The sequence below is a fragment of the Quercus lobata genome, chromosome 3 (genome assembly GCF_001633185.2).
Source record: "Quercus lobata isolate SW786 chromosome 3, ValleyOak3.0 Primary Assembly, whole genome shotgun sequence".
Classification (NCBI taxonomy): domain Eukaryota; kingdom Viridiplantae; phylum Streptophyta; class Magnoliopsida; order Fagales; family Fagaceae; genus Quercus; species Quercus lobata.
This window is the reverse complement of record NC_044906.1, coordinates 22,394,203-22,420,555: the sequence shown is the minus strand read 5'-3', so window position 1 is coordinate 22,420,555 and position 26,353 is coordinate 22,394,203. Positions and strand designations below refer to the sequence as shown.

At 31.8% G+C, this 26,353-nt stretch overlaps 1 protein-coding gene and 3 non-coding genes across 7 annotated transcripts; 1 reads left to right on the top strand and 3 right to left on the bottom strand.

The window, feature by feature from the left end:
• Positions 1-10,473: 10,473 nt before the first annotated feature.
• Positions 10,474-10,638, bottom strand: LOC115983072. Its single transcript, XR_004089876.1, has one exon. It is a non-coding gene; the product is annotated as a U1 spliceosomal RNA (small nuclear RNA).
• A 4,046-nt stretch (positions 10,639-14,684) lies between these two features.
• LOC115979975 (cysteine synthase-like) lies at positions 14,685-22,380 on the top strand. Of its 4 annotated transcripts, XM_031102107.1 has the most exons (11): positions 15,793-15,989; positions 17,025-17,096; positions 17,185-17,294; positions 17,423-17,480; positions 18,061-18,324; positions 18,413-18,550; positions 18,655-18,706; positions 19,858-19,937; positions 21,063-21,122; positions 21,215-21,295; positions 22,106-22,380. In XM_031102107.1, the coding sequence occupies exons 2-11, from the start codon at positions 17,058-17,060 to the stop codon at positions 22,193-22,195; spliced, it is 972 nt and encodes a 323-aa protein (XP_030957967.1). In that variant the 5' UTR covers positions 15,793-15,989; positions 17,025-17,057; the 3' UTR covers positions 22,196-22,380. The 4 variants fall into 4 exon arrangements, with proteins under 4 accessions (XP_030957965.1, XP_030957968.1, XP_030957967.1 ...); XM_031102105.1 differs by lacking the exons at positions 15,793-15,989; positions 17,025-17,096 and adding an exon at positions 14,685-15,272; XM_031102108.1 differs by lacking the exon at positions 17,025-17,096 and having other exon boundaries at positions 15,792-15,989.
• Positions 22,381-23,037: 657 nt separating this feature from the next.
• On the bottom strand, positions 23,038-23,198 carry LOC115983014. Its single transcript, XR_004089831.1, has one exon. It is a non-coding gene; the product is annotated as a U1 spliceosomal RNA (small nuclear RNA).
• Positions 23,199-26,192: 2,994 nt separating this feature from the next.
• Positions 26,193-26,353, bottom strand: LOC115983064. Its single transcript, XR_004089868.1, has one exon. It is a non-coding gene; the product is annotated as a U1 spliceosomal RNA (small nuclear RNA).

The following is a 26,353-nucleotide window of genomic DNA, read 5'->3' as shown; positions in this document are numbered from 1 at the left end:
CATTCATCACATTTATGCCCATTCATCACCTACATGCTAATTAATGGGGAATATTTTCATCAGTCAACTTTACCAGTCAGCTTTAGAGAACAAAAACCACAAGCTCGACTTGTCTAATGAGCTTAACTCATATGAATTGGTTAACTCGTTCGTTTGCTCCACTTCACCTAAAACCATCTAATTGAGTAGTCCGACTTCACCACTATTCTGTCATCTCTAAAGATGGAAGAGTAAAGACATCTGCTTGAAGCTAATCATCCTACTATGCTCAAGTGTAGAAACCACCGCGCAAGACCCTCTTACATTTTCACAACTGCATGCCAAGTATGGGAATACTAAACCCAATAATATCAGTGCCGTTAGCCCATGTCTCCACTATGCTAATCCCCACAATTCAACAAAAGTGTTTACTTCAGGCCCCTATATAAACACCAAGATACCACAGTCTCAAGGTACGTGAAAACACAATTCTCAAAAAAAATTTGAGTTCATTGAGATCATTGTGAGTTTATAACTTAATCTTAGGAGTGTCTTTGGCCGACACCACACCAGTGCACTTTGAAAGTATTTTCACTCTTAAGATTTTCTAACTCTTCAAGTTTTCTAACGACTGCGAGTTCGGACAATTCAACTTACTGACAATTTCATGCATCATCATTTGTAAATTGTATTCCCAGCAAATATCACCAAGTGTAATACTTTTCAAAGTATTAATGCAAGTATATACATTTCAAGTGGAAAAACTTTCAAGTAACATTATTTTATGGGAAATGTTAACAATGTCCTAAGGGCATTGGTTTATAAACTATTTTTAGAAATATTTTATGAGAAAATAATAAAGCAATTAATTTTTCTGACAACTTTTTATATTTCTCATAAAAGTGATTTTAAAAACTTTCTTGATATGGTTATTAACAATTGTCCTAAATAAAGACACCCGTTAACATGATCCTATTTTTATAACAATAATTACTCTATGATTTATTATCTAATCCTTTCCATTATTGTTATTTTGAATGCATATTTATTCAAAGTTAATTATCTAGTTGTCCTTTACATTCTTTGCTCTTTCTAAGACTTATTTTTATATATTGTGTTTATATATTTTTAATTATGGGATCATTTTTACTTAATCCATGTGAATTGGGTTAGGTTAGGTTCTACAAGGCATGAAACATTTGTGTCTAATCCATTGACCCAAGCCAACACGTGGGGTGTATTAGGTTGGTTTTTATTTTTTACTTGAGAATTTATCAACCTAACAATATCTAATTAGATTGAAAACATCTTCCAACTCAACCCAACCCAACTCATGTGTGCCCTATTTTGCTAGCTCTAGTTCCATGAGCTAGAATGCAATCTCTGAAATGGAATTTAACTATATTGTTCTTGACCACTAATTTTCTATTTAAGGATCCCACCCTATCCTATTCAAATTTGAGTTGCTAAAGTTGTCAATCCATACCCAACTCATACTATTAATAGTTTAAAAATATACACATTTTTAAATCTTATTCATAATTTAATTGTTACAAAGTGTTAAGGGGATGTTTGGTAAGAGTATTTAAATATAGTTTTTTGTTCTGCAATCCACAAAATAGTGGGTCCCATACTTGAATTTATTGTTTGGCTAATATTTTCTAAATACAGTTTTTTTTTTTAAATTGTTTCCTATTTTCTTGATTTAAAACAGGATTTTGAAAACAACTAAGGGGTGTTTTCAGGATACAAAAAATGTTTTTACTAACATAGTTGTAAATAAATTGAAAACATTGGACCCCACAGATTTTTCCAAACTCTTTTATCTTTTAAATTAAGGAGTTTATTGTTATCAAAAAAAGAATTCTCACACTTCAAATTTGAAACTTATCATTAAAAAAAAAAAAGAAAAAAAAAACATGATGAGCTCTATTCTCTTATCATTATATATACTAGATGATGTTCCGCGCAATGCGCAGATACTTTATAATTTATTTTCAAATAACTTCTAACTAATTTTTATGACCTGTGGTAAAATATTTACATAATTAGGTTCACTTATCTTATATATTAAAACAGAGGAAAATAAAAAAGAAACAGAAATTACTAAGAATAACATAATTAATGATATGTATGTGTTGCGTAGTTGAATTCACAATTATTTAATTATTTTTGTTAAGTTACATGCACAACTATTAATTTCACATCCTTTGAAAGAGAGCGAGCATATAATTCGATTAGTTTATGAGTATTAAACTAAATCCTATCTTCTTCTTTTTCTTTTTCTTTTTTCTTTTTTTTCTAGAAGAAACCTAACTCCTATCTAGCAATAAATGGTTTGAGAAATAAAACCAAAACTAAATATTTCATCAACATGGGGCAAAAAAACACCCCTAAATTTCCAAATCATTATGAAGTACATTCCTCAAAGTAATTCTTGAATCTTATTAGCTAGCTACAACAAAGATACTAATTGTACATGTCAAGGAGCTACATGGTATTGATGTTTTAACAAATATACCCGATAGTGCCCCTAAGAGTAGTAAAGTCTTTTATGTAAACCACCAAATTATGCCCAACGCATAATTTCCCAATCATTTTATCACTATGGAATAGAGTTTAGTAGGAAGATATTTTTGCTTAACCACAATCATCTTTATAAAGAGAATGAAAGGGTGATATCTCATCATTGTTCAACTTATTAATAGAAATGTAATGATTCATTTATAATGAGTTTTCATCATCCTTGAAGCTTCTAATATACATTATCTATGGCCAAACGCACTAAGCAATATATTCTTTGGCACCAAGATCAAGTCTTCTACTTGGAACTCTCATTATGTATTTCTCTAGAATTGATTGAATACCTGCCAAGAACTAATACCATAAAAATGTCCCACACATAATGGACATTTTTGCCACCATGAATTTTCAATCCAAGTGTTGCAAATACATCATCAGTTATTGAAGCATTGCCTTTGTAGTAATCAAATATTGAAGCATTGCCCTTTTAGTAATCAAACACCATAGTTAAGGCATGAAAGAAAATTTTTAAAAAGGAGACTATGAATTTTCGTTCATAAATTAACTTTATTGCAATCGTGATTCATGTTGGAGGACTAATAAATTCATAAAAAATTTCATATAGTCAAGAAAAATAACGCAAGTGACAAAATTTGGTAGTAATTTTTTCAAACATATTCAAAGAATGTTATATGCTAAGTTGCAACTTCTAAGTGGAACCGATTCATAGTCTAGAACTATAATGCTAATAATTCTAAATTTTTTAGGCTGCTTGACAAAACTTAAGAGGATAAAAAACTAACCTTGATAACCTTCAGTGGATAGGCATGCCAACCTTCCATCTTGAGAAACATTTGATGCGCAACTGATTGAAGTGAGATAAGTGCAAAAAATGTGATTATTGGAAATTTCTACAAGTCTTTGGGGACCATTATCAACCAAGGTAATATCAAATTAAAAAAAAAAAAAAAAAAAAAGTTCAAAGATTGATAAATTTTTGTTCTAGTTATATAAGAGCTTGCCAGACGAAAATTTTGAGAAAGGAAGAGAAGAGGCAGTTAAAAATAGATAAAAGGCATAAAACAAAGGGAATTTGTTTTTTTCTTATGTCAAAGGGCTCCAGAAATTCGGCCAAGAGGTGAAATTTCTTTACTCAAAGGAGCCAACTGTTGGGTTACACTTCTTGCAAAATATATAATGACCAACAGTTAATACACTACTTAACCTCACCTACTATAGCCATACATGATAGAAGCTTGACACTTGGGTTTTATTTTTTTAATTTATTTTGTGTGTGTGTGTGTGTGTGGTGCAACTCTAGGAATTGGTTGTTCTTGGTCTGGAAATTACTATGTATATTAGATCCATAAAGGTTTTCTATCCAGGAAAGCCACTTTCAAAAGCTCAGAAGTATCATAACTCATTCATTTGATTTGTGGGATTTGGCTGAACCACCAGTTATAAATTTACCCTGATTAACTGCCATCTCCAATTAGAGAGAAGTATAGGCGTAATGTTTGGTGGTTGATCTATTTGTATTAGTAAATGTGTATATCATTATAAGCACTAATTTCAGGACATGGACTGGAATATATCCATCATGTATAACAAAGTTAATTTTGGACTTTCCAAATGTTAAGCCCTGGATGGGAAAGCTACTTGTATCTACACAGAAAATCTTGTAGCTTCTTTTAACATCCAGCAAAAGTCATGAACACATATGCCTCTGCACATGTTGTATTAAACACACTACCTTAGATTTCTAGTTATGTCCCTACAGATTTTACCTAACTAATACCAAGGGACTCAAGATCACTGATAATTACCTACAGCCTTGGACAACTCTACCTACCCCAAAAAAAAGTCAACTTGAGCCTTTACTTTCTTCTTGACACTTAAGCATTTGTTCCTCAAATTTTATATGACATTAGCAGATTATTTATTTGGTTTCAATCCTAGATCTATGGGATCCATTTGTATTTATAGAAATCTAGATATGGATTAACAGATTAATAGAATAACAGAATTGTGTTTCTTTGTTTCAAAAAAAGTTTCTTATTGATTTTTTTATAAAGAATTTAACTACACCATAATAAATTTTTAAATAGAAAACCCAAAATATATTTTTAAAAAAAAATTAACTACACAATAAAAAATTTATAAATTAAAAAACCCAAACGTAGGTTCTCTTATTACCTTGACAGGTCGACCGTTTGGCTTGAGGCTGATCTTCTAGGTCGGTCCTATATTCCTAGAATCATTCCAAACTTTAAAAGACCACATAGAAACCCAAAGTTCAAACTCATTTAATTTTGAAAATTTGCAGAAAAAATCTCTGAGATGCTAATTTCTATGGAAACAAAATGAGAATTCAACAAAACTTCGTGCTCTAAAAAAGCATCCCGTGCGGAGTCCCTGAGATTCTCAAAGAAGCTAATAATCTGTTTTTATTTTTTTTCTAAAAAAGGAGAATGAGAAAGAGAAAGAGCAAAACAATTTAGTTTTAGAGAAACAAAGAGAGAGAGAAAGATTTAGTGAGCTGATGAAATCGATGCGAAGCATGGAAAACATCTTTGGACTGGATTTGAGGCCCTTTGAAGTCATTCACGCAATCCTTTGAGATTGAGATTCAACCACATAGTTTAGGGAAGATTGGTTTTTTGGTTGTCTGACCAAATGTATGGGAAATAGAGGAGATTAAATGGAAATAAGAAGGGTCAAAACTCAAAATAACAAGAGGTAAAATGAAATGAGTTTGTGTAATTAAGTATACGTTTGGGTTTTGTAAGACTAAGAGACATATTTGAAAGTTTAAACGTTATTTTATAGTCAATTGAAGAGAGAGGGTGAGGAGTAATAACAGATGAGGTGTAATAAGAGCATCTACAGTGGAGCTAAAAATTTAACTTTTTAGCTCCATCAAAAGTTACTTTATCTATTATACCTACACACATGCTGCAGCAGTGGATCTATTTTAGCTATCAATGCAATAAAATAATATATCCCCTATAATAAAATAATATATCACCTACAATAAAATAATATATCCCACTCCTCAAAAAAACAATCTAGCACCATTCACAACCTCCTCTACCATCAGCCACAGCCACAGCCACAACCACAACCACCACTATCACCACCACCACCACCACCAGACACAACCAAACCCATAAACAAAATAAAAAACCAAATCACCATCACAGTTACCAATCCACCACCACAGCCACCAAACCCACAGGAAAAAAAAATCAAACACCGTACCACCAAACCATAGCCACAACAACCACCATCGCTACCACCACAGCCACCAAACCCACAGGAAAAAAAAAATCAAACACCGTACCACCAAACCATAGCCACAACAACCACCATCGCCGCCACCACCACAGCCATCAAACTCACAGAAGAAAAAAAAATCAAACATCATTCCACCACCACAGCCACCAAACCCATATGAAAGTACATTAAAAAAAAAAAACAAATAAACAAACAAACAAACTCAATCACAGCAAAGAGAATAGAGAGATGGCGTGGGTCTGATCGGAGGACTGGGCGGAGGCATGGATCAGCAGAGTGGGGAGGACTGGGCGGCATGGGTTTGATCGGAGGACTGGGCGGAGGCGTGGATCGACGGCTTGGGGTTTGAGTTGGTGACGTTGAGGCCGGCGGAGGGGCACGGACTGGGCGATGGGGCTTGGGGAGATCGGCGATAGGGCTTGGCGTGGGTTGGTGGAACAGGTCGGTGGTGAGGGAGCTCGCCGGCGAGCTGAGGGATGAGGGAGGCCGATGAGCTAGAGAGAAAAAAAAATTTTGAGGAAGAAAGAAGAAAGAAGAGAAGCCAGAGAGAGAGAGAGAGAGAGAAGGAAAGGAATATTTTAATGAGAGAGGAGAGAGAAGCGTAATAATTTTTTTTTTTTTTTTTTTTTTTTTTTTTTTTTTTTTTTTTTTTTTTTTTTTTTTTTTTTTTTTTTTTTTAGCTTTGAGCTACAGTGCACATCTAAAGATAGATGTGCACTGTAGCTGAAGAGCTAAATCTTTTAGATTTAGCTCCATTGCTGCGTAATGGTTTTTTGGTGTCTGAGAGCTAAAAAATAGCATTATACCTATATAGCACCACTACTGTGAGTGCTCTATAACTTGTAAACCAAAAAAAAAGCTAGATGGCTTAAACAAAAGAGCTAACCATAGAAGATGCCACTTGGCAGAATCTCATGCTCTCTTGCATGAGATCTCTTCTTTTATATATATAGATAAATAATCTACAGATTCTACATGTTCTTTTTTGTAAATATTTTTTTTAAAATCTCAAAAATAGAAATGGTCTCCCAAACAATTATTTTTGTTTTTATCATTTTGAAAATCAATCAATCAATCAATCAATCAATATATATAAAAGCAAAAACCTCATGTGGAAGTGCATAAGGTTATGCCATATGGCGCTTTGTATGAGTACTTTTTTATTTAGCCTTTCTCCTCCCATCTTCTTATCAATGATTAGTTTAAGCCATAAATGCAAAAAAAATTAAAAGATTTGGTTCTACTCCCTTTTCCAAGTTCTTGAACTCTTCCACTTTTAATTTCATTAATTTAAAAAATGAAAGGTTTTCTCCATTCAATGTTAGTTTTCTTGTTCTTTTATATATTCCAGTTTCACAAAATATCAAAAGGCCAATAGAAAAATAGGACTGGAGAGATAGAGAGATAGAGAGTGAGAAATTAATGTAAAAAAGAGAATGAAATTGGCTTTGGTTTTAGGTGTATATGATCTAAACTTCTTAACAACGCTATCAAAATTTGATACAATGCTTTAACAACATATGGGGTTTCTAAAAGTATGTGTTTTTTGTCTTTATTTATATGTTTGGAAAGTGTTTAATCTTTGTAAGTCATTAAGGTACTCAAATGTAAGTAAAATTAAACGTAAGATATGAAATAGTATAAGTTTATATTTCTCTATTCAATTATTGTTTTATTTTTAATCTCTTGGCATATATATTTAGTTTTGCGAATTAGAAATTATAAACCTTAAATCTTAGATGTTTAGTCTTCAAAAGTTCATGTGTTTTCTTTTTTAAAAAAATACTTCTAAAAAAAAGAAAATGAAATAATAATAAATTTTATATTGGAAATGGCCAAATGTAAGAACTAAATATACATGTATACCTGATCAAAAAAAAAAGGGCACATAGTGGCATTTTTAGAGTCTAATTAATTATGGTTACTTATAAATATATTGTGTTACAAATTTTTTTTTTTCATTCATTATTTTAGTGATGTATAATACATAATCAAAATTAATTTTTCAAACATTATAACACATATGAGTATTATAAAATAACTAATAATGAACACGCGAATCGCGCGGGACATCCACTATTTATTCTTAAAAGTGAGAGCCAAACACGTAAAATATAAAAATTATTATCTAAAAACTACTTTCAAGTTCAATTTTTTGAAAATTGTTCTTATACTGTTTTGAAAACAAAAACAAAAATCCTCCTACCAATCAGGCCCTAACATATTTTGTATTTTGAGATTTTATTAAGATTTTAATTCAATGTATTTTGTTAGTCTAAATATTTTTTGTGATAAAATTAAAATATTATTCTTGAACTGTGTTAGAAAAATAGGGCATTTACAATGGTATCCCTAAAATAGGATAAAAGCCTAATATAGGTTCTAAACCGAATAAAAATAATGACATTGGCATCCTTACCTTTATTTAAAATAACTTTTTGCTATTTCTCCAGACACACAATCAAAATTATTATTTTTTGCATTTTTTTGGGAACATAAATTTATTATTATTGCAATTTTTAGGGACATATTATTTTTTATTTAGTATGTAAGTATTTCTATTGGAAAAATGTTTCTCTTCCAAACTAGTTTAGAGAGAAATTTTTCAAACTCATCTTATATCTTTTTATTGTGTATGAATTTTGAAAATCTAACCATTGGATTGCATTTTTTTTTTATGTTCTTAACGCACATATCAAATTTCATTCAAATCGGGTGTTATTTACTATTCAATCAATAAACTTATTTTTTATGCATTATTTTATACCATAAAAACTTAAAATTTAAACATTTGATTGATAACATATCTATTTATCTTTGGTCTTCTTAAATTTTTGCAAGCATAGTGGATATGATAAAAACATGCAATTTAACAGTTAAATTTTTAAAATTCACATTCAATAAAAAGGAATCTAAGGAGTTCGGAAGATTTCTCTAGAGAGTGAAACCTTTTCCATTTCTAACCATCTAAAATAGTTTTTTTTTTTTTTAATTAATAGTTGGTTTTTGTGTTTTGAAAAGTAAAGAAAAAGTATGTGATTTGAAAATGAAAATAAATACAACTAGCCACCTCTACAGTCTACAAATTCATCTGTTGTGCACGATTAATTTTATCAACATATTGTACATGGTGTACCTATATTTTAAATACAATGAACTGAAGAAGAGAGAGCAGACAGCAGAGCTATCCATTCTCCAAAAAAAAAAAAAAAAAGAGAGAGCTGTCAATTACAATGATGCCAAAATCAAATACAATGATGCCTAGAAAATTTTCTTTAGAAAAAAAATATAGAGAAGGGAAAATAAAAAAGAAAAGCGAGGAAACTGAAGTAAATAATTGAATTAAATAAAAAGAGATAAGAACCCCGTAGAGCAGCCGCTTCAAGTTGGCAAATGGATCAGATGGGATGGGAACTTGGAAATAAGTAGTTGTTTATCAATTATTATAAATTGCAACAACAACAAAATTGGCCATGAAGCTTCTATCAAAAGTTACTGCTAATTAAGTGCTAACGTGCATTTTTTTCATTTCTTTTAATTATGGATTATTTAGAGAAATTAGGCATGTGATGTCTCAATTTGATTGATTGTGTGTGGATGTGTGATGAGTCTCACATTGGACATATACTAAGTTGAATTAGATTTTATTAACTCCTACAAGACGCTTCGATTGTGACTGTATAGTGCAGATGTGACTAGTGTTTTTCCTTGGTATGTTACATATGGCATTAGAGTCGGCCCGGTAATCCCGTGTGGGCTCAAAGACACTATATCCCACAAAATAAGCCCTATCAAGGATGCTTCAATTGTGACTAGTCTTTTTGAAGTATAACGCATCAAGATTTGGGGTCTTCAATCTTCACTCCCTATTGGTGGAATGTTTTAATTTCTAGTTGTTATCCTTGCTTAATTCAGAGTTGTACCCACTATAAATCCATGAGTTGTTAAAGATCATTCGGGATTTGGCTTCTTGTATTGACGAAATTTCTTTTCACGCACTTCTTAAATAATGTAATAATGCTACAAGTATGTTAATTTAGTATTGAATTATACAGATATTCTCATTCTTAAACCGTGTTTTTTTTTTTTTTTTTTTTCATACTTTGGCACCCTAACATAAGATCCTGACTTCGTCCTTATTAACAAATAGGGTATTATTTAATTTCACTGCAACACCACTTATTCACTACTTAATTTCACTACTTATTCACTGCAACACTAGCAACCAAGAGAAATATTTACATAGTTGAAGAAATCATTCATTAAAGAAAGACTCTTTTCTTTTCTTTTTTTGATAATCCATTAAAGAGAGACTTGAAATGCTTGAAATCTACACACAAAACTTGAAAATTAAAACTCAAACAATAATAAACCCAATGAGTAAAACATAAACAGAAAGCTAAAAACCAAATGTAGAAATTGAAGATATCACGAACCCAAAAAACCCAAGTAAAAATGCCAAGAATGGATTTAACTTACTGATCATGGGACTTCAAAAAAATTTAAATTTCCATAAATTTTCAGTATTTTGAGATAACTGGCATGTCTAAGAACGGCATTAGAGATTTGAAGAAAAAAAAGTACATATAACAATATTGAGGAATTTTCAAAGTGCAAAATCACTTTAAATAAACAAATACTAAAAAGAAAAAAAAAAATAATGATTTATTTTAGCAGGGGCAACGCTTGCACGACCCCCAGCGCAACAAATAATGACGTAGGCTCTTCCACTAGGGAAGACCTTAGGCCGGCACCCCTCCTTCATGTGCAATGGAGGCTACCATCCTAGGACATGGACCTTATATATGGATCACCCATTGACCCCGTCCAGGTAAGTGTGTTGTTACGTGTCGCATGCTTTACTTTACCTCTCCTCTTCCTTATTTATTTCGATGTGTGACTTGTGGTCATTGAAAAACGCAAACCCAACACAGACACTATAATGCCATTGCCAGCCATTCAAGACTATGAAAGTCCAGCTCAAAAAAAAAAAAAAAAGACTATGAAAGTCCTTTTTGTCTCTTTTTTTAATTTCTCTCTTCTTTTCTTTTTTTACTTGAAAATTCCCAATTTCCACCATTATTACCTTTATAGAGTATATTGTTTTGCTAAAAGCTGGAGGCCCAATAATATATATCTGCAGTGAAAGTGAAACTTTTGCAATCGATGAACATCAATTTTTTTTTTTTTTTTTAAATATAAATTGAGCACTACCAATGCTATTATAAGTCTAACCTCAATTCAGTGGATATTGATTGCTTGATCTGATGTTATGTTGAATTTACCATGGAGTAATCTATCTATATATGATTTCAAATGCTTGTATTTGATAGTTTATGAAGACTGAAAGATCTCATTGAATCAGAAGTTTACACCTTAAAATGAAGACTGATAAGAAGCTAACAATCACATTGTTTTATAGGTGTTTTTGTCACTGCCATTGCCTTCAACACCAATGTTTTAATCTTTACTAATGTTGACACCACTATTGTTAGCACCAAAACCTGTTGATATCACCTCTATTGCCACCAGCCCACCACCACCATCATTGTTATTGTTGCCTTCCCTTGGCTTGCAGCTATTGACACAACCACTATTGCCAATTGTCATCATCATTAAATTGATAGGATTGAAATTTCCATCCATTTAAAATCTCATTATTTAACAGACACTAATTATTGTTACACATGTTGATACTACACTTGAATTATTGTTTTCAAACATGATTTCACAATCATAACTAAAATCATATTTTGGAAACACAATTATTGTTGCACATGCTAAGGTTTTTTTTTTTTTTTTTTTTTTAATGAACGTTGCACACACTGAGTTACATGTTATCATTTACATGCACTTCAGTTGAAATCTTGTTTTAAAACATGATTTCACAATTATAAGTGAAATCATGTTTTGAACACATGATTTTAGTTGTATAATTAGTTAATTACCACCACTCTTTAGCATATTCACTTAGTTTTTTCCTAGTTTTGCATCTACTTTTACCAACTCTAAATTGTTGGTCTTTTAGCTTAGAGAATTTAGGGCGGTCCAGGACATGTTTGAGAGGTTGTTCAAGACTTAAACAAGTTTGAAAGGTTATTCATGACCAAGGTCTAGTTTATTGTAAGCAGTCTAAGGATCTAACTATTCTTGCCTTCGTTACCAAAGTTTTAAGAGAACCAAATATAAATAATGATAATGTATTTGTCCTTTTTATTATTATTGGGGATCTATCTATTCTTGTCTGTGTCACCAAACTTCTATTTTAAATCTCAACTATAACCTTAACAATATTGAGGGAATTTTTTTTTTTTTGAGAAAAAAATATTGAGGGAAGTTAAATGGTGAGAAATTGCAAACTCCCAGGCAAGTATAAGCTTAGGCCTATTTGGTTGTTCATGTAGGTCTACATATCCACCACTTATAACTCGCAACGTGGCGAGTTGTGACAAAAATTACGTTATTTTTTGAAGTCCAAATATTTGTTATAATTGGTGGTCTAGCAAAATGAAACCGGGCGTTTTTTTTTAAGGACATTTTTTTAATTGCATAAATCATTTATGATAAAACTTTTTTTCCTTTTCTTTTTGCTGAATTAAAAAATAAATAATTTACAACAAGATTGACCCAATATTTCTTGCAATCTTGGAAGAGATTTTCTGACGAAACATAAATTTGATTCTTCATACTTGCAAGTTGCAAATCTTAGGAAAAGACATTGTAATGTAACATATGATCATATATTGATAGACGATTTAAATCATGCCCTTTAGTCCAAGATTCATGCAATCCTCTTTTATTTTTTTCCTTTTTTTGAGAAGGAGAGAGATTTCATGCAATCTTGGAAGAGATCTTCTGATGAAAGATAAATTTGACTCTTCATACATGCAATCTTAGGAAAAGATATTATAAGTAATAATGAATCATTTATTGAAGGATGATTTAAACTTCATCATTGACCAAAAAAATAAAAAAGATTTAAACTTCATGAACATGACAATTGGCAAATTAACAGCGATGGGTATTGGGTATATTAAACTTGGGGTTGTAATTAAAATTATGTGGCATACCATTCACAGGAGCAAGTGGCAAAGGCTGGCATTAGCCTTAGGTTACTTAGTTCATTGTCTATGACTTCTATTAGAAAAATGTATTAAAATTGCGGGTCAATAATTACTTTCACTAAAAAGAAAAAAACATATATAGATTGTGCACTCTTTCCCTTACCTCCAAAAAGACTCCCAAACTTTTAAATCAATAAAATTCAACCCAATTGAAATCTTAAAAAATTTTACAAAAAAAATAAAAATAATAATTGTCAATGTGCTGAATTATTATTGATTATTTTCTCATAACAACTTGAGATTTCAGTTTTTGTAATTTAGTTTTTCACACAAAATATTGTCAATATTAGGTACCCAATCTTCCACCCAACTACACAGTAAACAATCTCTCTCTCTCTCTCTCTCTCAAAATCAAATCTAAAAATCAGATTTCAACTATCCATAAATTAAAACTCATTCTAAAAAATAATAATAAATCTCTGTCTCCTTTATTAAATTTTACTCTTGAACCATGATATTTGATTTTCTACATAAAATTAATCTTGGTTTGGTAAGAATTAATTTATTAAGTTGTGTTAAGGCTATCCAGTGATTCTATTGTCAAGTAAAGTTGCAATAATGCCTTTGATATATAATTCATATTATAATTTTACATTTTTGATAGTGTTTATCTTATTTTAAATACTTTTTAATTATAATTTCCTAATATAAAAATATCACTTCGAATGTGAAAAGCTAGAGAGAGAGAGAGAAGTTGAATCTCAAGTAGGATATCTTGATAAATTTGTTACTAGCAATTTAAAATATAATAAAGTATATAGATGAAACCTTACAAATGATCTTTAATAATATTCATTAAAAAGAGTTAAACAAAAAATAATGGCAAAATACAATAAAAAGATAATAAGGAAAACAATCATAACAATGTTCAAACATGTAATATTGCAATTCTTGATTATATTTAAAAACTATATTTTTTTTTCCAACTTCACGTTTACAAAATTTTATTTACAGTACTTGAAATAACTATTTTTGCATAAAAATATTTTTCAAAATTGAAATTGATAATTCTACTAATATTTGATTATAGTACAAGAAGATTAAGTGAATTGGTCATTTTATAAATTGAAAATAAGATGTTAGCAAATTCCTAATAACAAAATGTTAGATGTAACTTTGTATTTCAAAAAATTATAAAAATGATTTTTTTTAAATGTTTTATATATATAATTTATTGATTTTTTAGAAAAAAATATTATTTAATTGGTATACATAAAAACCCCACTTTTTTGTTTATTAAAAAAAAAAACACTTATAACTATTGTATTAGGTTTCAATTACATTGAACCGGCCTAACAAGCAATTAAAATTTCACTATCACGAAGAAAACGATTTATAACTTATATTACAAAAATCGGCTTGGGTCAGTGCATTCTCGTGTTTTGGACCCAATTTTTGCCCTATATTATTTATATTGTCCCCAATTGAAGCTCAAAATTTTTTAAAAAGTTATTCTATCTAATTATAGTAACTATAGACTATAATATAACTATCGTATGAAAAAATAAAAAAAAAGATTTAAACCACTTTCTTTTCATTTCATAACTCTAATTTTCAGTTTTGTTAATTTCATCATTTAACTTTCAATTTTTGTCAATATAAAACTCTGTTACATTTCTGTTAGTGGCTGTTGTTAGATCCACTGAAACGACACGTTTTGTATTTTATTTTTATTTTTAATATTTTTTAATTCGGAATTAAGAGAAAAAAAAAATCTGAAAAAAAAAAAAAAAAAAAAAAAACATTTCGTTCCCCTAACGCATTACCGATTCAGAATCCTACACCTATTGCTGCCACCACTCCTCCACACAATCCCAATCCTCTCCTCCTCGCCTCAACAACAACAACAACGTCATCGAAATCCTCCAGCAACGCGGCCTCATCGAATCCCTAACCAGCCCTGACCTCCACGACGCCGCCACCGCCACCGCCACCGCCGTTTCCTCCTCTTCTCCTCAGCTCTCAAAGTTTACTGCGGTTTCAACCCCACCGCTCAATCTCTCCACCTCGGCAACCTCCTCGGCCTCATCGTCCTCTCCTGGTTCCACCGCTTCGGCCACCAGCCCGTCGCCCTCATCGACGGAGCCACCGCTCGCGTCGGCGACCCCACCGGCAAGTCCCTTGAGCGTCCCGATGTCGACCTCGACCTCGACTCTCTCCGCCGCAACACCCTCGGCATTCAGTCCGCCATCGCCAGAATCCTCTCCGAGAACTCCGTCATCCTCAACAACTACGATTGGTGGAAGGAGGTCAAGCTGTTGGATTTTTTTGAAAGATGTGGGGAAGTACGCTAGGGTTGGGAATATGATGGCGAAGGAGAGCGTGAAAAAGCGGTTGGAATCGGAGCAAGTAATGAGTTACACCGAGTTCCCCTTAATGTTTTTTTTTTCCAGATTTTTTTTTCTTTTAATTCCGAATTAAATAAAATAAAATAAAAAAATAATGTGCAAAACGGCGTTGTTTCAGTGGCTGTAACAGCAGCCACTAACAGAAATTTAACGGAATCTTATATTGATAAAAATTAAAAGTTAAAAGACTAAATTGATAAAACTGAAAATTAGAAGACTAGAAGGAAGAAAAAATAAAAATTAAAGGATCAATTTTATATTTTTACCTGAATATAATTTTATAGAATACTTATGGTGACTATTTTTTTGCAGCTTGTTTTGTTTTTTTATTTATTATTTTTTAGTAGAACTATGGGGACTTGATCCTTATTTGACTGGTCAAATCTTTGGTATCTCCACATAGCGCATCATAAGATGCACATAAAGACAAAATTCGAAACAAAATGAATTTTGCAATAAGACATGGTCTTGGTCTTGTACCATGAGACAAGACAAGGATCCAAAAGTCTATGTCAGTATCGTAGTAGGTGAGTTGCATGAACGAGTCTGAGAGTTCCATTGCACTTCCCTATAAAGCCCTGACAGGCTCAGCCAACATCAATAACAATATAAAGAGAATCACACAAATATGAAATAGTTAAGCTAGCAAAACATGCATACCCAATAGGCCAAATATATAGTCCATCAGTGTGTGTATCTACAACTATTTAGAGATAAGGTTCTCTTCTCCATGATAAAAGTTCAAGATCATTTGCTCTCTTCTTCTCTTGTTTTAATTGTAGCTCTTGTGGTTTTTGACTTTTTGTTTGATTGTTAATTATTTGGGTAGTTGGAGATTCCTTCTTAACAGAATGTTTCCATCTTTGAGTACTAAGAAATTTTCTGACTGTTGCTCTGTTTAATTTTTTGGGGAGTTCATAATGACTTATATGTTTAATTCGGTAGAGGTTGTTGTTGTTTTTTAATTTTTGGTCTTTTCCTCCAAGTAATGAATTATTTTCTTCTCAAAAAAAAAAAAAAAAAAAGTAATGAATTATTGGACTGTTTCCTCAATTGGGTAATGTGGAATCTTGATGTTCTTTTTTTATTTTTAAATGGTTTGTTTTTATATTGGTGCTTTTTAAATTTTGGGTTTTTGCAATCTCTTTTTCAAAATTCTGCAGAATTAGACACATTCCAAAATTGGGTACTTGGACATTTCTCAGCTATTACAGACAGGAAAAAAAAAATTTTCTAAGCCATTACTGCATATGCTCTATTTATGTTGAATGGCTGTAGATATTTAAGTTCACTGGCTTGTGATACTAAGTCACATTGATTTTGAGGTTCTGGTGATTCTTTTTCACGAGTCTGCACTGGTACTTGAGTGTTCTAAGAAAAAATTCTGAGTCCTTGAAATTTCTTAGTGATTCCTCTGTTTTGGGCCCATATAGGCTCTTAACTTTAAAGAGAAGGTATTACTGTATTAGTATTTGGTGTTCATTTGGAAAGTATGCTTTATTAGGGTGTTTTATATGGACCACTGACATTTTTTTGCCAGACACCTTTTTCATGCTTTCTTAGCATTTGTTGCTTTTTAATTTTGTACTCTCTGGATGTGGAGCTTTATGTAAGTTGTAAGTTTGGCGTTGATATCTTGCTGTGAGTATATTATTTTTGTTGGCATGTGCAATGAACCATTTCTTGTAATTATATAAGATTGCAACTTTACATCTTCAAAGCTTTCTCTCACTCTTTCACAATTTCCTTGCAGTTTTTTTTCTATTTTTTTTAGTGAAAAAATAACATGGAGGACAAGTGTGCAATCAAGAAAGATGTTACTGAAGTATTCCTTTATACTTGAATTAAACTCTTTTCATGTTGCTTTTTTTCTCAAATTGAATTTTGCTAATGGTATTTTTTGGCTTGTGCAGTTGATAGGCAATACCCCAATGGTATATCTCAACCACATTGTAGATGGCTGTGTAGCCCGTATTGCTGCCAAGCTTGAGATGATGGAACCCTGCTCTAGCGTCAAAGACAGGCATATAATTTATTATTTTTTGTATTGATTATATTTTTTCTTTTTATATTAGTGTTCTAGCTACAATAGGATTTGTTCAAGAATCTCTAGTTGAGACATCCATTTTGGATGTACGTTTTGATATGCAGGATTGCATATAGTATGATTAAAGATGCTGAAGAAAAGGGTTTGATTACTCCAGGGAAGGTTGGTATTAAAAAATCCTCATCTGGGATATCTTTGTAGATTGGTCATACATATTCAACTTTGCCTCTTCTGTTTTAGAAGAATTGAACCCCAAACCACCCTACCAGCCTCTCCCTAAATTTTGTTTGTGTAAGCAGCTATGTATTTATACAAGTTCCATTACACGTCCTATATATATTTTCACCAAAGTCTATGCAGATGTTAACCTCATTTTGACTTTGATAAACAACCTCATTATGACTTAAAACAGTTAAATTGGGGTATTTCTTTGGATTTGTTTCCTAGTTCAGTGGTGCTCATATTGGAGTTAGTCTTTCCCTATTTATATTTTTCTTCAAGTAATGTTTGATTACACAAGGACTTTGCCACATGTCTTGTCCATATAATGAAACTTTTGAGCCAATGAGCTCTAGCACAGCTGACATCTCCTCCTCCCCTAACAAGTGCTATGTGGAGGGTGAGATCATGGGGTAAAGACTACTAAGTGCTTGTGTAACTTACCGATCAAAAAAGAAATATTATTGGAAGTTTTGAACTAATATCTTTCCCTTGATTCTTGATATGTTTGAATGGCGGAAAGACTGTTCTCATTGAGCCTACTAGTGGTAACACTGGCATTGGATTGGCGTTCATCGCTGCAGTTAAGGGTTACAAACTTATCCTTACCATGCCAACTTCCATGAGTCTTGAGAGAAGAATGGTTCCTCAAGCTTTTGGAGCTGAGTTGTACCTTACAGATCCTGCCAAGGGTGTTTATGGTGTTTTTGATAAGGCCAATGAACTACGAAGTAAAATACCTAATAGCTATATTCTTCAGCAATTTGAAAATCCTGCCAACCCAAAGGTATTCTTTGTGTTAGATATTTTGTGATAACAAATATATGGTTGACAGTTGATACCCTTAATTAATTTTGCTGCCAATCTTTGTTTAGGTCCATTATGAAACCACTGGCCCAGAGATATGGAGAGATTCAGGAGGGAAAGTTGATGCCCTGGTTTCAGGCATAGGGACTGGGGGTACAGTCACTGGTGCAGGAAATTTCCTCAAGGAGAAAAACCCTGAGATAAAGGTTGACTTGTGATTGTGATTGTGTTTCTGTTTTGAGGGAGAGAGAGAGAACTCACGTTGCTACGACATGCTCCTAATGGTGTGTTTTCTCTTGGTAATGTCTAGGTGTATGGGGTAGAACCAGTTGAAAGTGCAGTCTTGAATGGAGGACAGCCTGGTCAGTTAACTTTTTGTTTTGGCCCTGACTTCTTTAATCTTCGTTCGTGCCATTTCCCTTGTGTATATGTGAAATTCTATACTTGACTTTGAATTATATTTGTACAAGGAAAAAGTCTCCGGATTTCCAGGTTTCATTAGTATGAAAAAGTCACCCCCTTAGAAAATAACAATTTGTGATATTAAGTAAAACTAAACCAGACATATTGTAACTTTATAAGTGTCATTTTGATTAATTGGTTTGAAAAGTATCAGTAGGTAACACATTTTGCAGATACCATTTTGGAGTGCTATCACTAAATTTCAAGGAGGGTGGGACAAAATTGTTATTTTTGTAAGGCTAGGTGTATTATGGCTGAAGTTTCACTGTTGAGGCGCATCAGTGACTCATTAGCATTGGTATTAAACATTAATGTAACAGTTCTGTTTGATAACTGTACTTTCTGTTGTTATTGGATAATAGGGTTGATAAATGAAATAGCTATATATCTTCTGGAACTGTTCTATTTAGTAAATTTGCACAAGCTTGTCCACCTGCTAAGTAAGCAGAGGCTTTAGTGTGAATGGAAACTGCCCTACAGGTGGAGCTTGAGTGACACTAAGCTGGTTTGATCAGGCTTTTTGAGGACTGGAGGTGGATGTTTAACCAGGTTCCATTAGACACCTCTTAAGAAATTTCCAAAGGAAATTTTATTAAATTTAAACTTTATGTAAAAACTTAATAAGAAGTGATGAATAATGTGTGATTTAGGGATGTATTTTATTTTTGGTTGCTTTTGGTGAGTTCAGCTACCATTTACTGCATCCAACCATCTGTTGGAAACTGATAATGGGAAAGCATCATATGTATTGTGGTGATTAATTTTATGGTAATTCTAAAATCACTAATCTAAAATTAAGGGAATTTAATTTCTTGAGCTAAAATATTGTCTTGGGTCCTAGCTTGAGCTAATCAAACTAGCTTGAGATAGAATGGAAAGAATCCTTTTCTTTAATTGAGATAGAAGTTGCATTAGTTTGAATTACCGAATCTGTAGTTGACTAACCAAGCATATGTGATATATAGTTAAATCTATATGATTTCTTTCATCTGCATTGATTTCAAGTGGCAGTTCTCTGACTGTGTATGATGCATGCTTACACATCTCATAGGCAAGCATCTTATCCAAGGAATTGGTGCTGGTATAATACCTACTGTTCTGGATATGAAGCTGCTTGATGAAGTTGTTCAAGTGAGTCCGGAAACCATTTTATTTTCCCTCACCTTGATTTCACATGTAAAATTATATGCTTGTGCTATTGTTAGAAGTGTTTCATGCTGATGAAAAGCACGAGCATAGTCAGAATATATTGTAATTATGGGTATGCAAGTAGAATTGTCTTTGCAATGGAGCTATAACTCATTTATCTCCTTTGGAACATTATTTTATCATTATGGATGAGTGAATTTTGGAAGTTAAAGGCAGATAAGTAGGCTCCACAAAAGGACATTAAGGAGTAGGTTTTGTAAGTTTTGCCTAGAAATTTCTTTTATGTAATTTTATCATAGTCTTAGAGGGTTGTTTATTTTAGGATTTTTTTTCATTCCTTAGTGTAAAGTTCATTTCATTATATTTGGTTTAAGAGCATTTCATCTTGATGTGAGTCTGCTTTATGGGGCTTGCAATGGATCTTGTTTCTTTATTTCATCTAGAGAATCGACTCTTTTGCTCTATTTTCTAAAGTATATTTTTGGAAATGAATAAATTATCAGTCACACTTGCTTCGGCTTCAGTATGATAATGAAAATGGTTCTGGAAGACCTTGTTTATCTTTTTCTTTTGTTTCTGTGAGTGAGACAGGAAAAGAAAATTTATACAATCATGAAATGGATCATTCTCTTCAATGAATATGTCACACTACTCACTCTATATCTGCATTTTAGAATAAAAAACAGAAATGATTCTGGAGACCAATAAGGAATACATATACATGGATAAGTTTGAGCATATTGTTGTATGAGTTCTTATGGAAATTGGTCGTTCTACTTTCTTGGAGTTTGTGAGGGCTTTAATAATCGTTTAGTGACAGATTAAATACATTGTACATTGAAAAAAAAAAGGGGGAGGGAAAAACTAAGCTGGGCTTGGACAATCCCATTTAAAGTTAAAACAAAAGTTGCAAATCCTTGTGATAGTTCTACGAACCTGTTACAGTGGTAGCACAATAACATGTAGTATTATCTGTTTGAATCTTGTTGAAGCGTAGTGGCAATTACCGGCTATTGTTTACATGGAAACTCTCTGATCTCTGGCAGCTGCATATTCAGGCATAGATTTCCTTTCACAGAATCAAGATGTTTTTGGTAACTTTTTCAGGTATCAAGTGAGGAAGCTATTGAAACTGCTAAGCTGCTTGCCTTGAAAGAAGGTTTGCTGGTAGGATACTTATTTAAGATGATGTGTAATGGTTCTATAAGAACTTTTTACAATCCATTTCTATGCTGAACGTGGAAGCATGTATTTTGCAGGTTGGGATTTCATCTGGTGCTGCAGCTGCTGCTGCAATAAAGTTGGCAAAGAGGCCAGAAAATGCTGGAAAACTTATTGCTGTAAGTCCAAGTGCCTTCTTTAAATTGATATAGAATCTTTGTTGCACTTCATTATATGTATTATGGTATTGTGCTTAGCTTGATTTAATTAATTTCAAATTTTGCTCCGGAATCCCTCTAATTATGTCTCATACAACTCCTTTTAGAATCTATATTTCTTCAATTTTCTCATCCTAACCCAAGAGGTGAAGGATGTTGCAGAATACTTGTGATCTTAGCATTAATTATATGTTCAAGGCTTCAAGCTCTCCAGTACTGCTGCTTGTGGGCTATAATGTCACACTGATGAGTCCTGTCTTCATTTGTTTATATAAATGGATCTTTAAAAATGAAATTAATATATATATTTGTCCAATAACTTTTATAAAAAAAATTGATTTCAAAAAACTTTCAGAATAATTTGGCCTAATTTTTAATAATTTACTGGTGTTCCTAGGAATTGCATGAGTATTGCATACCTGCTTAACTAACCTAGAATCAGATTTGATTCATATTAAATGACCTACCTACTTCAAAGTATAAATTCCTAAGTTGGCTTAAACTAGGTTGAGTCTGTATGGAAGTAAGGTTCAATATGGGTTGCTAAGCACATAAAAAAAGGTTCAATATGGGTTTGGGCACTCCAAAAGATGATGTACGCAATCCAGTTGTCAGACCTAAACTTGAACTTTTTCCACCCTTAACTCATTTTTCCATTGCAATTATGTGTAGGATTGTATCAAATGCACATATGTAGTTAGAGCTGTACTATTCTGTGTATTTCAAACTCAAGTCCATTAACTATTCTGTTTGATTTTGTTTTGAATACAGGTTATCTTTCCCAGCTTTGGAGAGCGTTATCTGTCTTCTGCACTCTTTGATTCCATAAGGCATGAGGCAGAAAACATGACTTTTGACTGAATGTTTCTGAATATCATAAACTGCTTTATGTATGTTCTGCAATCTACACATTTGAAATAATGAGAACTTCCCTATGGTCTGTTTGCTGTATGATCAACAGCTTGACTAGTAAAAGTTTGATAGATTGACTTGATAGCTTCAATCTTCAAATTTTCTAAGCTTATTGAATTCATATTTCAGGGTTACATTGAATTTAAATAGTCTTAACTTCGTTTTCAATGAAGAACATATTTTTTGTTGCATTTATACAAGGACAAAGTTTAGCTACAAAATCGGTTGTAGCCTTAGACTACAACCTTAATAAAATAAACACTACTATATATTTTGAAAATGTAACCGTTGATTTGCATATTCTTTATGCTCTTAATATATATGTCAAATTTTGTGTCAATAAGATATTGTTTATTATATAATCTATAAACTTATCTTTTACATATAATTTAAATTGTAAAAACTTATAATTTAAACAATTTATTGATAACATAGCTATTGATCTTTAAATTTCTAAATATTCTGCATGAAAGATGGTGAATTTGTCAAAATTCACTTCGAATAAAAATATATTAAGTAAAGATACATCCTTAAACTACAACCAATTTTTGAACTTACAGAATATGAAAAACAGTCCATTTTCATGTACTCTTTAAAATATAAAACCACCTAAGCATCAAATTCTTTTTATATAAATTTAGGCCAGTGTAAGTAATGCATGCTTATGATGATTGCATAGGGAATAAATTAGCTTGAACTAGCATTGACAGGGGCCTGCGTTCGTTGCATAGGGAATAAATCAGCTTGAACTAGCATTGACAGGGGCCTTAAATCAGCTTGAACTAGCATTGACAGGGGCCGCGCGAACGCAGGCCCCCGCTACCACAAATTATGACGTAGGCTCCACCACTTGAGTAGACCTTAAGCTAGCACCCCTCCTAGGTGCAATGGAGGTCACTAGCCTAGGCCATAGGCCTCTTTGATCACCTATTGACCCCGTCCAGGTAAGTATGTTGGTCTGCCATGCTCACATCTTATTTATACACCAAGCTGTCCCCTATCCTGACATACAATAGTGATGTGGGATGAAAGATTGATTGGTGTAATGTAACACATTGAGGCAGTGAGGCACAACATTGTTGTTAACCAATTTAGGATTTTGGAGAGGGTTTTAGTTTTATCAAAACAATATTTTGGATGATCAAATATCAGTCACTTTCCATATTGATGCTAACTAAGAAACCTGGTCGAATATTAGTCTCTGCCTGAACAAGTCCTTCGTTTACTTACCTCATTGTTGAGGTGCTTTCTGTGACTGTCAAAATGTTCTTAGAATTTTTAGTCTTCAACTTAATGATAAACAAATTTTGCTAAGAACCTTGTAGTTCAAGTAGTATATCCTAGTATTTTCAATAGAGAGATTCAATATTTAAATCTCTCCTCCTCCATTATAACTGTCAAATTTATTATATAAAAAAAAAAAAAAATTAGAAAGATTAACCAATGTTAATGGAAACCATGTCAAGATTAAGTGATGAAAATGATTTTAATACAAAGGAAAAACCAAAACAAATCTTTCAAAATTCTCAAGAATCTATATGAGATATATCCATACATAATTTGGTCTTTGAGAGAATACCTTTCAAAAAAAAAAATTTCTCCTATAGTCCTGTACTAATTCCAAAATTTGAAGAAGAATTGTTTCCCATGTGAATATGTGTATTTCCTAAGCAAAAAATCCCAAGGGTGCATGTGATGTGAAGAACCCCTTCCCATATGTGCGTTTCCATGTGAACAGGAGAAATCATTTTCGTGAAAGCACTAAAGGGCGGTTTAGTAAGTGACTGCAAACAACAAATTTTGAAATGATAGGAAAGTTGTGGTTTAAAAAGTGTTGTGGAAATACTTGAATAAAATATTCATAATGCAAAAAATGTGTCTGGTATCATATTTCTAATAAAATGTTTTCAAAAAGTGAAAAAAAAAAAAAAAAAAAAAAAAACAACACACATAAATGTGTGGTTTGTATGTGTATGAATTTTTTTTTTTTTTTTTATTAAGTAATGACATACAATAAAATTATTAATAGGCATGAGTTTATAAAAAGGGAGGCAAAGAAAAAGTAAGAGGGGAAAGTGAAAAGTGAGAAAGAGGATCCATTAGTTTGACATTGATGAAGTGTTTGGTCAAATCATGTGAGTCCCATGATTTTCAGTATATTTAAAACGTCACTTAGAATTGTGACTTAAAAATTAAAAACTGATCTAAGTGTATTCTCAAAATACAGCGTTTAAACACTTAAATTGAAAACTCTAACTCAAACACTTTTACTCAACACTTTTTTTTTCCCATAGTTTTCTTGATAACAGGACTCCGGGTGTCCAATTGTTCCCATAAACACTCCATGACTCCAAGTGTCCAGCTACTTTACAAAGTCCAAGCGTCCAACCGATTCATGTGCACCCCTGTTTGCTAGGTCTAGTTCTAGGAGCTAGAATGGAATATCTTGAATGGAATATCTTAAATGGAATCTAACCATTTTTTCATGACTACCTTTTTTTTGTTTTTAAAGGATTCCACCGTATCCAATTCAAATTTGAGTAGTTAAAATTTTCAATTCATGTAATGGTTTAAAAATATACATGTGTTTTAAAATTTTATTCATAATTTAATTGTTACGAAGTGTGAAAGAGATTTGAACCCTAATTCTCTTAGATTTATTTTTATTTAGAGTAATTATTTTAAATTTTAATTCAATCTATTTTAGTAGTCTAAAACTTCATTGTGAACTGTGTATAGACAAAATTAACTTTGTCCAAATCCAACTTGTATATAGAAAAATGATAAAATTTAGCCCTAAGGTTAGCCAAATGAAAATAAATATAACATATAAAAATATAATATTATTCTATTACATAGCATGTTTTTTATAGTGCTCAATTTAGATGTTAAACTATGAGACTTTACTAATTTTTGTTTATTTTTTAATCTTTTGTGGTGGACAAAGTACTCTTAATAGTCGTATTAGAAGTTCTCTATAATGCCATTTATTTAGTAAAGAGCAAAGATTAGCCCAATGAAAATAATCGGATGGATGACAAACTTTAGCTTTGGCAATTTTATTATTATTATTATTTTATAATAATACATATATAGAAATTTAATTCTTAGATTTTGCTAATAATTACTTATTTGATAATATGTTTTGGGTGGACGAAATTACAATTTCTGCAAAGAAAATAACCTTAATAGGTTATCAACAACAAATTGTTTTCTTAATTGGTCCAACTAATCATTGTTTAATTTTATTAAGAAAATATTAATTTTCTTAGTTACGTTTTTTGGTATTTTGAATTGTAGGCAAAAAAATAAGGTTTGAGATAGTCTGTTTAAAACTAAAAGAATAATTTCCAAATTTTATATTCTTTTTAATGATTCACAAAACGTTATAAATAAATTTTATTAAAAAATGAATATTTTCGTTAACTTACCTTTAGAATTTCTGAGAAAAATTATATATTTTTCATTTTGGTACAACAAAATTTATATTTATTGTTGTTCCTATATTACATTTATAATTTTTCATATAATAAATAAAAATATAATTACAAAATATATTACTCTTTATTAACTTAAATAAATTTAAATTGTAAATTAATAAAACCTCCTTCACATCCTAAGTGGATGGTTCCTATTTAATTTGTAGGTATTTCCCTCCATTTGAATTTAGCTAAAATAAGTTTTATAATATATATTTTAATTTAACTTAATTGAATAAAATATAAAATAGAGAGGTATTAAACATATCATTTTTCTATAAAATAAAATTTTGACAGGGCTTCCCAAGATTTGTATTTAAATCAAATATGTTTAATTCTAAGCAATTTACTTTATATAAAGGTCAGATATTAACCGATTAGGACAAGTCAAAAAAGAATAAGAAAATTTACTATTTAGCAGGGGCTGCGTAGACAAGTCAAAAAAGAATAAGAAAATTAACTATTTAGCAGGGCCGCGCTTGCGCAGCCCCCGGAGCAACAAATAATGACGTAGGCTCTTCCACTTGGAAAGACCTTAGGCTAGCGCCCCTCCTTTACGTGCAATGGAGACCACAACCCCAGGCCATGGGCCTTATGGATCACCCATTGACCCCGTCCAGGTAAGTAT

Excerpts from the sequence above, each read along its gene's own strand:
- LOC115979975 (XM_031102105.1), top strand. The coding sequence starts at position 15,057 with ATGTCGACCTCGACCTCGACTCTCTCCGCCGCAACACCCTCGGCATTC. Across the intron at positions 15,273-17,184 it reads AGCGGTTGGAATCGGAGCAA|TTGATAGGCAATACCCCAAT; the intron begins GTAATGAGTTAC and ends TGGCTTGTGCAG. Across the intron at positions 17,481-18,060 it reads GTTTGATTACTCCAGGGAAG|ACTGTTCTCATTGAGCCTAC; the intron begins GTTGGTATTAAA and ends AATGGCGGAAAG.